At 37.9% G+C, this 15,566-nt stretch overlaps 1 protein-coding gene across 2 annotated transcripts in view; it reads left to right on the top strand.

Annotated features, from left to right (window-relative positions):
• TENT4B (terminal nucleotidyltransferase 4B) overlaps positions 1 to 14,253 on the top strand; it is a 51,820-nt gene extending 37,567 nt beyond the window's left edge. The window contains exons 6-12 of one of the 2 annotated variants that reach the window (XM_084644547.1): positions 3,856 to 3,984; positions 7,302 to 7,515; positions 8,335 to 8,461; positions 8,560 to 8,663; positions 9,447 to 9,634; positions 10,221 to 10,385; positions 11,631 to 14,250. In XM_084644547.1, coding sequence (XP_084500673.1) covers positions 3,856 to 3,984; positions 7,302 to 7,515; positions 8,335 to 8,461; positions 8,560 to 8,663; positions 9,447 to 9,634; positions 10,221 to 10,385; positions 11,631 to 11,810 — 1,107 coding nt within the window. In that variant the 3' untranslated portion in view covers positions 11,811 to 14,250. Of the gene's footprint in view, positions 1 to 3,855; positions 3,985 to 7,301; positions 7,516 to 8,334; positions 8,462 to 8,559; positions 8,664 to 9,446; positions 9,635 to 10,220; positions 10,386 to 11,630 lie in introns of both variants that reach the window. The other variant, XM_084644548.1, reaches the window with a different exon arrangement.
• The last annotated feature ends 1,313 nt before the right edge of the window (positions 14,254 to 15,566 follow it).

Here is a 15,566-nt window from a genome sequence, read left to right as displayed (position 1 = left end):
TGTGTTTGACACAGCTGCAAGGACAGTGGCTATTTCTGTCACCATGCACAGGTCGCTATGACTGCAATCATTTGGTACTGCATACCAAAAGAAGTTGAGACCTCACAATTGAGGACCTGTCATTGGAAGATCATGGCCTTTTTAACGTCAAGACAGAGGAAGCACTCCTCTCATTCGGAGACTTTAGAACAACACTTCAGTCCCTCCATCTCTAGATTCCAGCTCAGAGAAGGAGACAAGGTAGACATCAAACCTTACCTATGCAAACACCAGCCTCCTTGTACTATTACCAGGAACAATCCTCAGACTCTCCCAGGAAAAGACCTTGCTACTGACCTCCTCTACTATTACAAGCCACACAGTATCTAACCAGAAGCAGCAAGTTTGACACCATGGTCGAGTTTTGGACTGATCTATATGAGGTATACTTCTCTGTCCCCCATTTGGCAACCATCTTTCTCTATTTTTGGAGTGTTGGAATGGAATCACTACAGACTGCTGGATCCTGGAACTCATCAACAAAAGCTATGGGTTCCAGTTTCAGTCCTTAACATCTTTTCATCCTCTAGCCCTGTCCCTCCTTGGGGACCCCTCTCATGAAATACTGCTGAAAGAAAAGGTGGACTACTTTCTACAGATCGTTGCAATGGAGAAGGTACTTCCTTATCCTGACAAAGGAAGGAGAATGATGCCTCATTCTAGACTTCAGGCGAATGACATATTCATCCGTTTGGTTCAGGATGATCATTCTAGCTTCTATAATACATACCAGTGTTGAGGATGTAGACAGGGTGAGATTTGACCTGCAAGATGCCTACTTCCATGTGTCTAATGAGCCCACAGAAAGTACCTCTATTTCACAGGTGGAAATGGGCACTACAGGTACAGAATACTATTATTTGGACTTCCCACAGCACCAACAATTGTTACCAAATGCTTCTAGCTAGTGGCAGCCTATGTATGAAGACAGAGCCTCCACATTTATCCATACCTCGATAATTGGCTGATTTGGGCTAACTCCTCCACAATAGATCACCAGAGAGTACAAACAGTTCTCTACCTCTTCTCATTAGTCCTCAAGATCAATCAGTCTGTTCTCATGCCCACTCAAACAATGATATTCATAGGAGCAGTTTTTGACTCCAGGTCAGTGAGAGCTTATCTCCTGCTGGGGAGATTTTGCACCATGGTGTATTTCATTTCAAATGTATACAGTCAACTGAGAACCGTAGAGAAGGACTCTTGGGTTGTTGGGCCACATGGCATCCTCACACTTGTGATACTGTATTATGGATTTTGCCCTCTGCCTCTTCAATGGTAGTTATAATCAACCTGGCACTTACAGCATGAACATGCAGGTTGTAGGTCCCTTAGAAGTCTTGTCCTCTCTACACTGGTGGAAAGACCCGCAAAAAGCCTACCAAGGCATCACATTCACATTCCCGTCTCTCACCAAAACTCAGTTAACCGATGGTTCTAAACAAGACTGGGGGCAGTCCTAGACAGTCTTCAGAAACAAGGTTGGTGATCCCCAACAGAGTCTCATCTATACTTGGACTGGAATGTGATATATTTAGCATGCATATCTTTCCTGCCCCTTCTCCAGGGGGCTACCATTCAAGTCCTGATGGACTACAGTAACACAGTATGTCAACAGAAAAGGTAGAGTGACATCATCTGTTCTCTGACAAGAAGCGGTTTCATCTACAGGACTAGTGCATAACAACACTAAATCAGTCTCATAGCTCTACACTACCAGCTACTCAGAGCAATCTGGCAGACTAACTCAACAGTAAGTGTTTTACAAGTCATGAGCAGACTTCCAAAGACTTGGTCCTCAATCAAATCTTCCTCAAATGAGGTTTCCAACCACAGACCTGTTTGCCACCAACTTGAATAAGAAATGCTTGGCATTTTTGCTCCCAAGGACACATGAATCCAGGCTCCCATTTGGATGCATTCCTGATCCATTGGAACGGACAGTTGATGTATGCCCTCCTGCTAATCCCATTAGTCTCCAGAAGAGTAAGTCAGGACAATGGCTGGCTAATATTGATAGTACCAGCATAGGTACATCAGTTCTGGTACTCCGATCATACACATAAACCCCTGGTCTGTATATCTGATGCTAGCTGGTTATGTGCTATAGTCAGGAGCCGCTCCATAGAGGTACAAGATATATTGCTTCAAAGCATAAAGGCTTCTACAAGACAAATGTATATTTCCAAATGGAAACTGTTTTCACTCTGGGATGTTCAGCATGATCTTCAATCCATGGACATCTGTTCCTGTTATGGACTAGTTACCCTTGAAACATTCGGGACATTCAGCCAGTTTGGTTAGGGTTCATTTAGCCACAATATCTGCTTGTCACTCTCCAGTGTATTCTGACATCCATCTATGTCTACTTTCTTGAAAAGATGTGATCCACACACTTTCCCCAGTAATGGACTTTCCCCTTCCTGGGACCTAAATATTGTATTCCTGGACCTAATTAATCTCCCCCCACCCCTTTGAACCTTTAGCTTCATACTCTTTATGCCACCCTTCTATGAAGACAGCCTTTTTAGTAGCTGTTGCCTCTGCTCAAAGGTTGAGCAAGATTCAGGTGTTAATAGTGGAACCTCCTTATACTATATTTCACAAAGACAAGGTTACTCTTGGACCTCACCAAACATGGTCTCAGACTTCCTTTTGAATCAATACATAAACCTTCCAATGTGTCTCCCTTGACAGCTACAAAAACAAAAACTCATTAAACACATGAAGGACCAAAACTAGACATGCTCTGTCTTGAGGGCCCTCTCCAACTACCTCCGTAGAAAAAAGCCTTTCTGTAAGTCACCTAGACTATTTGTAGAAACCTGGGGACGGGCCTGGAGGGTGGACTGTTATGACCCAAAGACTTTCATGAAATAGGTATTGGATGGCATTAACATCTCCTCTGAACTAAATTAATTAGCTCCACCCTCTCATATTAAAGTACACTCTACTAGGACCCAAATGATCTCCTTGGCATGCTTGAGAAATGTCCTTATATCAAAAAGTTGCAGGGCAGCAATTTGGAACTTTAGTACATACTTCTGTCCAGCACTACTCACTAGTTCCAGGTACTAGATTTGATGCCTAGTGTGCTGGGGGGGGGGCGGGGTCCTGCAGTCTATTTAGATAAGACCCCTGAAACCCAGCTCCATAGAGAGAGAACTGGTAGCCAGAAACCCAGACTGGGATCCCTGCAGACAAAACACCTCTTAAGAACCAGTCACTGTAAGGTAAGTGACTGTACTTTCTGAAATAGTTCGTAGATTTAATGGCTTTGTATTTAATGGGTACTTCAATGGGCTACTCCAAAGGTGTTAAGTTATAAGTGTCTGCAGGATCGAGACCTCAGTTTGTTTTGGATATCAGCTGAGAAGTGGGGAGCTTTGTTACCTGTTAAGTGTCCTACTACACATTGGAGAGACTTTCCCTTTGTTCTCAGTGCATATTTGTCTAATCTTGTAAGAAAAGTATGTCTGTGTGTTTGATTCAAACAAAACCAGCTCATTTCCTCTCTACTGTTGTATTTATTGAAATAGATATTAGTAATAGAAGACCACTTCCCCTCATTAATTTAAATGCAAAAACTGTTTTGTCCATAAGCTGCATTAAATCCACCTCTTCTCCGTTACATGTCCAAAAAATGCCAAAAGATGTCTTTTTTTGGCCATCACTTTACCATTTTATATAGTGAGTCAGTGTTTATATGTTTATCTTGGTCTCAATGTTTATGAACAGCCAATTTTGGTATAGTTTTCACAGCAAATGTGTACATATGTACAATATTAGCCTAACATCCGTGTTGTTCTTTTTCAGAAATATCCTGTATTACCATATCTAGTTTTAGTATTAAAACAGTTCCTGTTACAGAGGGACCTTAATGAAGTATTCACAGGTGGAATTGGTTCTTATAGTCTTTTTTTAATGGCTGTCAGCTTCCTCCAGGTAAGTTAAATGAAATTATTGATGCCATTAGGGCAAAAAGGATTTGTTTCTTGTTTTAAGTTACTTAAGCATTTTAACTTAAAATTATTTTTTGTTTTTACATTTTTCCTCAAATTTATAGTATGGTTCTACTCTGAAAAGTGACTGTAAAAATGGCATCATAGCATTGCAGGTCTGTCACTCAGTGATTTGCCGATTAAATTTGCTCAGTTAAAAAGTCTTAAAATATAAATATTCCCCTTAACTGCCAGCTGAACCTCGCTCTGAAAATCAAGATGTTCTTTCCTGCTCATGCAACATCAGAAACATTACCAGTGAAGGCCAGACTCTGCACTCTATGCCTGTAGACCTCATTGTCTACAGTTGAGTTGCACAGTTGTAAATGAGGACAGAATTTGGTTCTACAATTGGAATTTAGTTTAAAAACTTGGTGAAAATATGACAGATTATAATCCAGATCTCACATTCATAGCTGTGTTTTGCTTTGGAGGGTTTAACAAGTATAAAAAGTAGTCTAAACATTTTTATCTGAAGTTGGCAGATCTGATTCTTAGTGCTACTACCACATGCATGTGTGCATGCACATGGTTCTGTTGACTGAGTATCTCTTTTTATTATATAGCCACTTTTCAGAATAGAACCACATTTAAGGTAATTTCTTGGCATTCCTTTAGCCTGAAATTCTTTGTTTAAACTCTGGATTCATTCTGAACAGCGGTAGTACAAGAGACATCATGTTATTCTGTTGGGGACCACCTTAGAGGTATGTCTACACTGTATACCACTAGCATATGCATAGCTACACATGACAGTGAAAGGCTCTGGAAGGTAGCAGGGAAAGGTTCCGGCCACAGTGAGTTCCCAGAGCCTTTCCCTGCTGCCTCCTTCCTGCCAGAGCCTTTCTCCGCTGCTAGAGTCTTTAGCTGCAAGCAGGGAAAGGCTCTGACAGATCCATCCTGGTGGAGTCTGTCCCTGCTGTAGGGAGCTGCCAGATCCTTTCCCTGCTGCTGGAGTCTTTTCCTGCGATGGAGAAAGACTCCTGCAGTGGGGAGACAGTGGGACACTGTGCTGCTAAAAATAGCAGTGTGGCCATGAGAGTTGCTGCTTGAGCATATAGAGAACCATGTGGAGTATAAACCCTAAGGTTCTGGCATGTGTGTATATGCTACTCGCTAAAGCAGTGCCTCACTGTCTCTACCCTGCTGTTTATACCCATGCTAGGAAGGCATGCAGTGTATGTACACTGCACACTGCTGTAAAGAGTGTGCAGCATAGAGCTGCTCTAAGAGTGAGAGGGTAGCTTAAGTCATGACCATTTCATTTCTCTCTCAAGAAGACGCAAAAGGGAGACCGTTCAGATGGTGGGGTTTTTTGGCATGGAATACAACCATAAATTTCATTAACACAGGTGATTAACATCCATCAAAGGCTAACCATATATCTCACTAAAACCCAAAAACAAATTACGTGGTGAGGGGAAAAATTGTCTTCAGTGGTTTAACATCCTTGATAACTATGAACCTGAATCAATCCAGTGGAATCAGTTTGTGATTCATGCAGATTTATGCTTTAAATTAGATGAAAATTCCTAAGGAATAAAGACTAATGTAGCCACCAACAATGCATATTAAAGCTGTATTCCATTAAGAGGTTTGGACCATATCACAGCCATGAGTAAAGCACAAGTGGTTTGTCCATGTTAAAACCCCCAAGATCTAATAAAAGTATTAATTGTAAATACTTATGGTATTGGCAGGATTAATTTTCTTGTCCGCTTCTCTTCCTTTCCTCGATCTTGTCTTCTCTGTACACGACTTGGGCATTTGTCAGCTGTACGTAAAATATGTAGGTATCTAGGATAATTGTGTACTAATGCTTGCATAATGTTATCAAGAGGTTTCAGGTGGCATTTTAATGCTTTGAGTAGAGGAGTGTATTGTAATGTCCCAGAATCCCAAAATGGCAATATAGTATTACTTTTCTAAGTTGCTTCTATATTTCTTTTATTTAAAAAAAAAAAAATCCCCACTTCTGTTACAATTTAATTTTCTATTCATTCCTCCCATTTTTCAATCCTGGGAAGATATGTTCTTATACTGCAGTGATGATGTATCTTCAGTTTCCTATAGCCCAAATACTTTTAATCAGATTGAAACTAAAGCATAACATCTTCAAGACTTTTAACATTTGATTTCACACCCACAGATTGAAGCACTTTGGTATATCAGTATCAGATATATCATTCATGGGAAACTAGGCTTACCTCCATACGTTTTATCACTTTTTTTATTTAATTAGCACAGCATACATTATCAGATTAACAATTAGCTGCAGATATCTTTATAATACCTGTTCATTTTGGGTTATACTTGCTGTATATTTTCTATGAGTATGTGACTCATGGTTTTGTTTCCTTTGTCTTTGGTTAGTTATCCCAAACACTTACATGGGATCACCTGTGTTATTCATTTCTAGAGGATTCAGCTAATTGTAATAAAATATTTTGGCACTAATTATATAATGCACAAATATCTGTATAGCAATATTATCGTACTCATGAGAAGTACTGCAGAAATTTGGAATATATCACGTTCTGGCTTTTCCATATATGTTTTAACTTTGAATAAATGATATGCTTTAATAGTAAATATATTTTCATACATTCATAGTAGAAGACTAGCTTGACAATCAGGCTTTTTAGTCTGTTCCCAGAGTTGGAACCCCACAGCAGCTGTGAAATAGTGATCAACTAAAAGAATATTCTGGGTATTAAGCAAATGAGCTGAGCAAGCATACATCGTTTTAAGAACATTTAGTTACCCTCAACCCAGATCTCGCTTTTGATGACTAATGGCATTTTTGTGATCAGTAAAATGCATTGATATCCACTTAAGTTTTTACATATTCTAAAAGGCAACTTCAGCCAGTTACTCATACTTCAGAATCCATACACAGTAGTGTATGGCCCATGTTTAGCCAGCTGGCCAGGCTAAATTATGCCTGTGTTCCAAGCACACAGGTCTGGGAATTGAACTCCAGAGCTGTAATCCATGCTCTGACACAAACTTTTCTGGTTGCCTTGGAAATTCACGTAGTTTCTGCATCTGTAAAATTTGGGGGATGCTTGCTTGCCTCACAAGAATGCTGTAAAATGCTTTGATACTGTCAACTATTAAATACTTTAAACAGCTTAAGTCAAGGAAGATAATTGCATATAGATAGGTTATTTCTGGTCCATAAAAAGGAATATAAAAAACTTTTGAAGTCTGGAATCTTTAAGACAAGAGAAAACAAGTTTATTTTTCCTTGTTTAATAGCTACATCCCAGGGAAGATGCCTGTATCCACAGTGCCAACTATGGTGTCCTTTTAATAGAATTTTTTGAATTATATGGACGTCACTTCAATTACCTGAAGACTGGAATCCGAATAAAGGATGGTGGTTCATATGTGGCTAAAGATGAAGTGCAAAAGAGTATGCTGGATGGCTATAGACCATCAATGCTATATATTGAAGATCCACTACAGCCAGGTATCATAGTTTAATATGCAAAATGTCAACTATGGCATACTGAGTAGGCTCAAAAATTTAACCCAAAGGAGTCAAACAGGAAAAGTAATTTCTTTAACTATTTTTTTTAAAAAAAATCCTCATTCAGTTTTTGAAGACTGTGTTTATGAATTCCAAGAGAAAATGCTCATTTTATTTATAAAGCATTCCAGAAATAGGGGTTAGCCTGTCATCTCTATAGAACCAACAGGATACTATGGCATGAGTTAAAGTGACCTGAATACCTAGTTTCAGAGTAGCAGCCGTGTTAGTCTGTATCCGCAAAAAGATTTGTTAGTCTCTAAGGTGCTGCAAGTACTCCTGTTCTTTTTTCTGAATACCTAGTGATTTCACTGTGTGTTGTTACAACATTGATTTTCCATTAATAGGGTTCAGTTTTTGGTATAATTGACAGTGACTAAAGAATGATTATTGCTATTACAAAGCCTTATTTATTTGAAACCTCATGTGGAAGATGACACAAAAATAGGTGCATTTATTCTTTATACAGTATATGCTTTCTTTTTCACATTGTGTATGGATTTTCCAATTTTGACATCTACTTGTATCATAGATTCCAGTTACCTCTGGGGTTTTAGATTCCTTTGTGTCTTTTTCTCAGTTCATTAATGTTTGAATTTTATCCCACACAAGAAATGATTTAAGGTGGGTCAGAATTTCAAAGAAAGCAAATCCTTTTTTTTTCTAAAAGCTCATTTTTCTGTGAGCTCTTACTCCAGTGTTTCAAAGTCAGTAAGCATTGCATAGAATTAATGGATTATCTATGTATTTATTTTTAAGGTAATGATGTTGGGAGGAGTTCATATGGTGCCATGCAAGTGAAACAGGCCTTTGATTATGCATATGTTGTTTTGAGCCATGCTGTATCACCAATAGCTAAATATTATCCCAACAATGAAACTGAAAGGTAAAAGTTTAAATGTCAAGTCAAACCATTAGTTACATATATTCCTGTGTATTTAAAACTAATCCGTGGTTTTGCTTTTGTTTTTGTTTTCTTTACAGTATATTAGGAAGAATAATTAGAGTAACGCAAGAAGTGGCCTCATACAGAGAGTGGATATCAAAGCACTGGGGAATGCAGAGTCGGACTGAGTCTTCATACAATGGTAAGATTTGGCTACCCAGCGTGATGCTTGCTTTGCAAGCTTTTTGCATGGTCAGCAATGTAAAAAAATGTTGCTGCCTTTGACCCAGACCAGTTAAAGGGCGTAGGTCTAAATACGAACAGGGCATTTTACATCTCCTCTTTAACTAAAGAAGCAGTTTCTGTCTATATATAAGAAACCAGAACAATTTAGTTTTATACAATAGTGAGAATTGCCTTAACATAGTCTACCCTGTTTTGATGTGACTGCTTCTCCCTCAACGCTACTCTTGCTCCTTATTTTACCACTTTTCACAAAAACACCCAGGGCGAGATTTTCAGAAGAGCTCTGCACCCAATAATTCCCATTATGAACCCAAATAAAGAAGCCAGATTTTTTTGGACTGTTGAGCACCCAGGGGATCCCATTGAGGGAAAAATGGGAGCTGTTGGGTGATAAGCACTTTATAAATTGGGTCATTTTATTTAGACTCGTAGATAGCTGAGCATTCTTGAAAATCTATCCCAAAACAATCCTATCCAAGACAAGGAGAGCTAACTGATAGACCCCAAAAATGCTTTTTCCCTTTCGAACTTTCATGTAGTTGGACTATGCATAGTTGGTGGCAGTTTTTCCTCACATACGGTAGTTGGGTTTTTGAGTGTGAGTCCAGTCCCGAAGCTCTGACTCATATGTGCAGTTCATTGACTTCACTGGGACTACTCCTGAGGAAATGCTGTGCTATATTTGCAAAATGCAGCACTTAACAGAAATTAATACTCTTTCTTCCATTTACCCTTCCAGGTAATGGAGTAACTTTGATAGTAGATACTCAGCAGCTGGACAAGTGTAACAATAATCTCTCTGAAGTGAATGAAGCACTGGGAAAATCTAGAAGTAAAACTTCAGAAACACTCAGTAAACATTCTTCAAACTCTTCATCAGGTCCATTGTCTTCCTCATCTTCTACTTTGTCCAGCTCTAGTGATGTAGTAAGTATTAAAAGTTTTTGTTTGAAACTTGATTAGATTTTTTTCTCTTTTTTTGTATATGTACACAGTGTAACAATATAGGCATAACCAATCATTTCCTACATATCTCAGATGTATGTAAGGTGAAGCTCTTCATATAACTCCTATTGATTCTAATAAATTGTTTTGCCAGAAAACACATAACTGACATAATGTACCTCTACATCTGTATGAAAAGTGCTCTCCCTTATATGAGTACAATCACATTCTTTGCCTCCTTTTCATCTGTAAAATACCTGTGTTTCAAAAGAGATAGGTAGAAATAAATATAATGTAGGAAAAATTCCAAAACTACCTGATAAACACTTGTTTGAATACTCTCCATTTTTATTTCTTTAATCTGGTTTAATATACTAATTTAAAGATCTCATGGAATCAGTCATGCATCAATGTATTTGCAAGCCAGCACCCATTTGTTGGTTGTTTTTAGAGTCCTGGATTAAGAGGATTAATATTTAGCAGGACCAGCATGTTTATCTCCTCAATTTTGTCCACTTTAGTTTTATTTAAAAAATATAAATTTACTAATACCTATATTTGCATGAAGGATTCTGACGGAACACCATGCAAAACCTCTAAACAGTTGAGTTGCCATCAGTCTACTACAAACAGAGTGGGGTCACAAGAAATAGCACTGGAATCCTCCCAGTCCAGTGGGAAAAGGCAAAGCAGCCAAACAGCTAATACATCCAACAGCACAAACAAATCGCAGGTTTGTGAAATGTTTAAAAGAAATCTTAAACGTTTTAATTACTTTAATGGTATCTGTTATCCTGAAAGTATGAAGACCTTATGGAAAGGACAGTTTGTGGTGAAAATGTGGAGCCTTTCTTTTTTTTCCTGCTGACTTTCATTTCTATTTTTAAACCACAGTAGAGTAAGAGGGCTATTTTCCTCGTGAGGTATTGCACAAATAGAGTTTTGCGTGATTACCCCCAGAGAAAATGAGCCTGACATGTTAGCTGTCACCTGCTTTTAGCTGTACTATAAGGATTTATATTCAAATTTAAGACCTGCCTCCCAAATTACGAGTTTCTGTTTTTTTTTATTGGAGAAATGCATATTTAATTAGTTTAGCATAAAGATCAAACTCCCCCCCCCCCCAAAAAAAATTATGATAAAAAATAATTTGACTGACAATCTCAAACACCAAAAGGCGAAGTCCCTCTTGTTAAACAGTAGTCCTGTGACAATACAGTAGTCTGGAAAATCATGATTTCAAAGCAGTGTTCGATTTGCACAGCTTCAGTTTCTGGTGACGTGTCATTTTTTACAGGAATATAGTTAGAACAGCTTAAATATTAGTCTGGATCTTTATTCCTGAATGGTAGCGTTTCAGAACTATTTTTCTACTTATTTAGATGTAAATATTTTTACAGACATCTATTAAAGATTTCCAGCGAATACTAAATTAGACACTTTGCAAACTAGGCCCTATGTATCTCAAAGGGTGAACCATAAAGCACATTCTGTGCATTGTGATGTGGGTGAATGTTGCCCTCTCCTTGTGCAAGAAATACCACTGGGTGATCCTCATCACTCCCATTTTCTTGACTCTGAATCTGTTTCAGTAAGGTATAGTGCAACTGTTACAGTTCTGGCTTGCATGTAGCACACAAGAAAAAAACAGTCTTATCCTTTTTAAAACACAGGGACTAATACTTCACTTTGTACCTTGAATTAAGTTATGTAATCCTGTCGTTCTTTTAATTGTATTATTTAAGGGCTGGGGCCCAGCATCTTGTTTGTGTCTCTTCTGAGGTTGCTGAAGTGAAAGAGAACTTCTGTGCTTCAGGCTAAGCACAGATGTGATTCTTCCCTTCATGTCAAGCTCTTTTCAAATGCACTGTCTCTTGAAGCTGTAGTGTTTTTATTTATTAACCAGTAATACAAGTGTTGTAACAGCCATATTCTATTTACTCTAATGTTGATTTACCATGTCCTTTTTCTTTTACAGCATGGATCAGCAAGGTTATTTCGCTCTTCCTCCAGCAAAGGCTTCCAGGGTCCAACAAACGCAAACCACGGTACCTCAGTGACAAACAAACAGCATCAAGGCAGTAAATCACATCAGTGTTTCCATGTCAAAAAGAGGAAACACAAGAGAGACGTGGCCCTTTCTGACCTTTGTAGATAGTTGCCTATTTTATGACTGTTCTTCTGTGTGCAATGATCTCATGCTACAGAATAGTTTGATAGTGACTCCTTGGATCTCTTGTGGAGCTTCAGACTGTTCAGACATTGATTAGCAACTGCATTTTTTTCCCAGCTCGCCACGGAATGGATCGTGAAGATTAATCACTGCAAAAAGAGGAAAAAAGCTGATCATTTGATGTCATATGCTACAACAGGGTCATTTAGCATATAAAATCTTGAATGTAAAATAAATTTATCTCCCATCAGCTCATGCTGAACTGTAGAGGTAGTATTCAGTGTGTTTGGCAGATTACAAACAAAACACAAAAAAAGGAAAAAAAAAAAGGTGAAAAATTGTATTTTGAGGGAAACCCAGCCTTTAAAGATGAAAAAGTAATTCGTGCATGATTTTTTATTATTTTTGCATATACCATTTTATTGTGTGTATATATAGATGACCATATAGGAAAATTGACATTTGTAATAGTGGATTTGTTAATACTTTTTACATAACATTACTGTTTAAATTGTAAACAGAATTTTTCTCAGGATTAGTTTGGAAAATCTGAATTGTCGTCATAACATCTATATAAAGACACTACTAGTTATATTGCTCAGAATTGCTTTTCCTTCACATTGAAATGATTTAATAGAACATTTATGATCTTCAGAAGTTGTTCCTCTAGAAAGAAAAAGGTTTATGGTGGCAAATGAAGTCTCATTTGTATAAAGTGTACATGTACTTTTGTGTAAACACTGACCTTTTGGTCATCTCTGACAAATAACCTTCACCTTATTTTTTAGAGTTCCGTCGTCTTAGGCAGTGGGGGGTTTTCAGTTTGTCTGTCATCCTCTTCCCACCACCCCGCCAGCAGTCTCCCATTTTTAAAGAAAAAAAGCCAACTCCATTTGTTATAAATGTTTGCATTCCTGGGCTGCTCCAATCCCACTCCTTTTGTTTGTGCCTTTTTTCCCTCAAAGTCATTTTTTTTGGTCTTTAATATATTTTTGCTAAACTCATGTGGGAGAGAATAACTGTTAAAGCTATAAGTACATTTTCCTATTAAAATATTTTTTCTCATTCCCCTTTTAAGCATTTTTATATTGACACTAATAAAAATTAGTCTTCAAATAATAGAAATATAGTTTGTATTGCCTTAAAGACCCAAACCTTTCCTAGCCTCCTAGTACCACTTCATTGAATTTGTTACCTTTAATCAAAAGTTTTAACACTGTCTGGTTCAGTTACACTTTAAATTTTGGTTGCAATAAATTAATGCCATGAAAGCAAATTAAATGTATGATTACCTTCACGTGTATAGTTTGAAAAAGAAGTTGGGGGCACTTTAATGATAGAATGTTAAGTGGCATTTACTTCAACATTTTTTTCTTTAAAGAGGAAAGAGTTTGTGTTCAGCATACCTGCATGCATTTAATGCAGCTGTCTTGGAGATGATGTTTTTATAAAAAGTACGGTTAGCTTTTAGAACTACTTTTTTTATATACATATACAAAACATTGCAGACCAACCTGACCTTTAATGGGCAGTGATCAGTGCAATGACTTTTTAAATGAAATAATGCTAAAACAAGACCCAAACTAATGTCATCACTGAAATAAACATTTTCAACAACATATTGGTGTTTTACTTCAAAAAGGAAAATATATATTCCAAAAGATGGAAATTCATAACATTTACTCATACAAACATTAAGAGCTTAAAAAGTGATGTTAATTTGACAATGTTTTAAATTTTAGATTCACATTTTTATTCTGATCAGATAATTTTTATTAACAAGATGTTGCGCTTTTGTTCATAGAAACTAGTACACGTTGTACCACATTATGCATAATCACAGTATTTATTTTGTTTTAGATTATTGTGAATGTGTAGATTTATGTTCACCGCTTAGGGAACAATTATTTATAAATTATATTAATCCAGTATTGTTAGCTGCTATTAGCAAAACTGTTCCAAACACTTAATACTTGCAAAGATCTGTATCGCATTTACCACACTGAAGTGTTTTTAAAAAGAATCACCCTCATTGTTGAAAGCAGATTAACTCTTAGGGTGCAGATATTAGTGTTCCAGTAAGCATGTGATAATTTTAAGGTGGTGGTAGCGGGAAGATAATCTTGATTCCGTTGGGAATCTTAGGATTGCCTCAATTTATGGTTTTCATAAATTTAATGGAAAATAGCTTTTCCAGGACTGCAAGTTTCTTTTTGGTAAACAGTATCTTTCTAAAAGAGAAAAGAAGCATGAAGGAAAAATTGAGGTGTATTTTACATTGCCTCAAATGACCAGCATTGTATTCATAAAATACTGTATATCTTGCAAATCTTTATTTAAACAGAACAGTTGAACTGTTCATTTTTCAATCTGAAGTAAAATACTTTCAAGACCTTTTAGTTTGCCTGCTCATTTGTCTTGTATATTTCATCTCTGTATTTGATTCAAGTCTAGTTCCTTTTTGAGTTTCAGTACTTTTGTGAAGATTTTGTGAATATATGAAAAAAATAAATGTTTAATCTAAATACTCTAGTTTATCAGCATTCTTGACGTTCACACATTTTTTTTCTTCTGCAATATTGTAGATAGAACAGGTTATTTAAAAGCTCCTGTTCATAGTATGGTTTTTTTTCTCATTCATTTTTCCTGATGTACTTCCTCTTTGTATGACTGCTTCTTCTTTGAGTGATTGTATATGTCCATTCCACTTCAGGTGTGTGCATGCCCAGTGCACTAGCATCGGAGACTTCCATCTGCAGCACCTGATGGTGGCACACGCAACCCCTGCTGCTTCATGCTTGTGTGTGATGGTTTAAAGGGCAGAGCCCAACCGCCTTTAGTTCCTGTTTACTGCCCAGGACTGTTGAAGCGTTCTGCCTTACTGTTGCAAGTTTTACCTTGTTCTTAGTGTTACTAATTGATAGTTGAGTATGAGGATATTTTTAATATTAGGTTTTCTTTTACTGGAGTACTTTGTGTACTTTTCAGTTCCTGCTGTTTGGGTACTGGTGCCTCAGACTCCAGACTTCAAGCCTTGCGATGGAGGCCAGAAGCCAGTGCTGGTTAATGACACTCCAGGTGCCTAGGAGAAACTCAGATCTGGGACAGGTGCTAAATCTGCAGGAACTTTAAACCAAGAACTATAAAAAGGACAGGGAGATCATGCCGAAGCACCTTCTGAAGGAGGCAACCCTATGTCATCCTCAGAGCCTCCTTGTTTGGGGCACACACTGAGCATATTTGCTTTGATTAGGAGCACTCCTCCGGTCTTGGCAGAGGCTCAACATCAATCTTTTCCAATACCGAAGAAGAGGCACCGGAAGACAGCATCAAAGAACACAGCATCCAGAACATTGGGGTCCCCAGCACTGAAGTCCAGCGAACATCCTGGAAAGGAGGGTAGAGTGCATTCGATGCTGACCAATAGCACCTCAGACAGGTTAGCTGACTCTGGCCTTTGTATCTGTCTTGTTGAGATCAACCTCTACGGTGAAATCATTTGGCTCAGCCGTGCCATCTTTGTTAGCTCAGCAACAGCAAGAGACTATGCCAATGCATTCAACCCCGAGGCCATATGCCATGGCATGCAATCTGCCAAGTTTCAGTACCAGCAATGCTGGTGAATCAAGAACTGTTTAACCTGCTTTGGATGGTCATTCACGAGGATTTGCAGACTACTGGAGTTCAGCACCTGGTACCATGGGCATCTCTGGGCACTCTAGTAGCCTTATACAGTGTTGC

This window comes from Lepidochelys olivacea, assembly GCF_965140295.1.
Source record: "Lepidochelys olivacea isolate rLepOli2 genome assembly, chromosome: 12".
NCBI lineage: Eukaryota > Metazoa > Chordata > Testudines > Cheloniidae > Lepidochelys > Lepidochelys olivacea.
The sequence above is the reverse complement of the archived record's forward strand: the minus strand, read 5'-3'. Positions and strand labels throughout refer to the sequence as shown.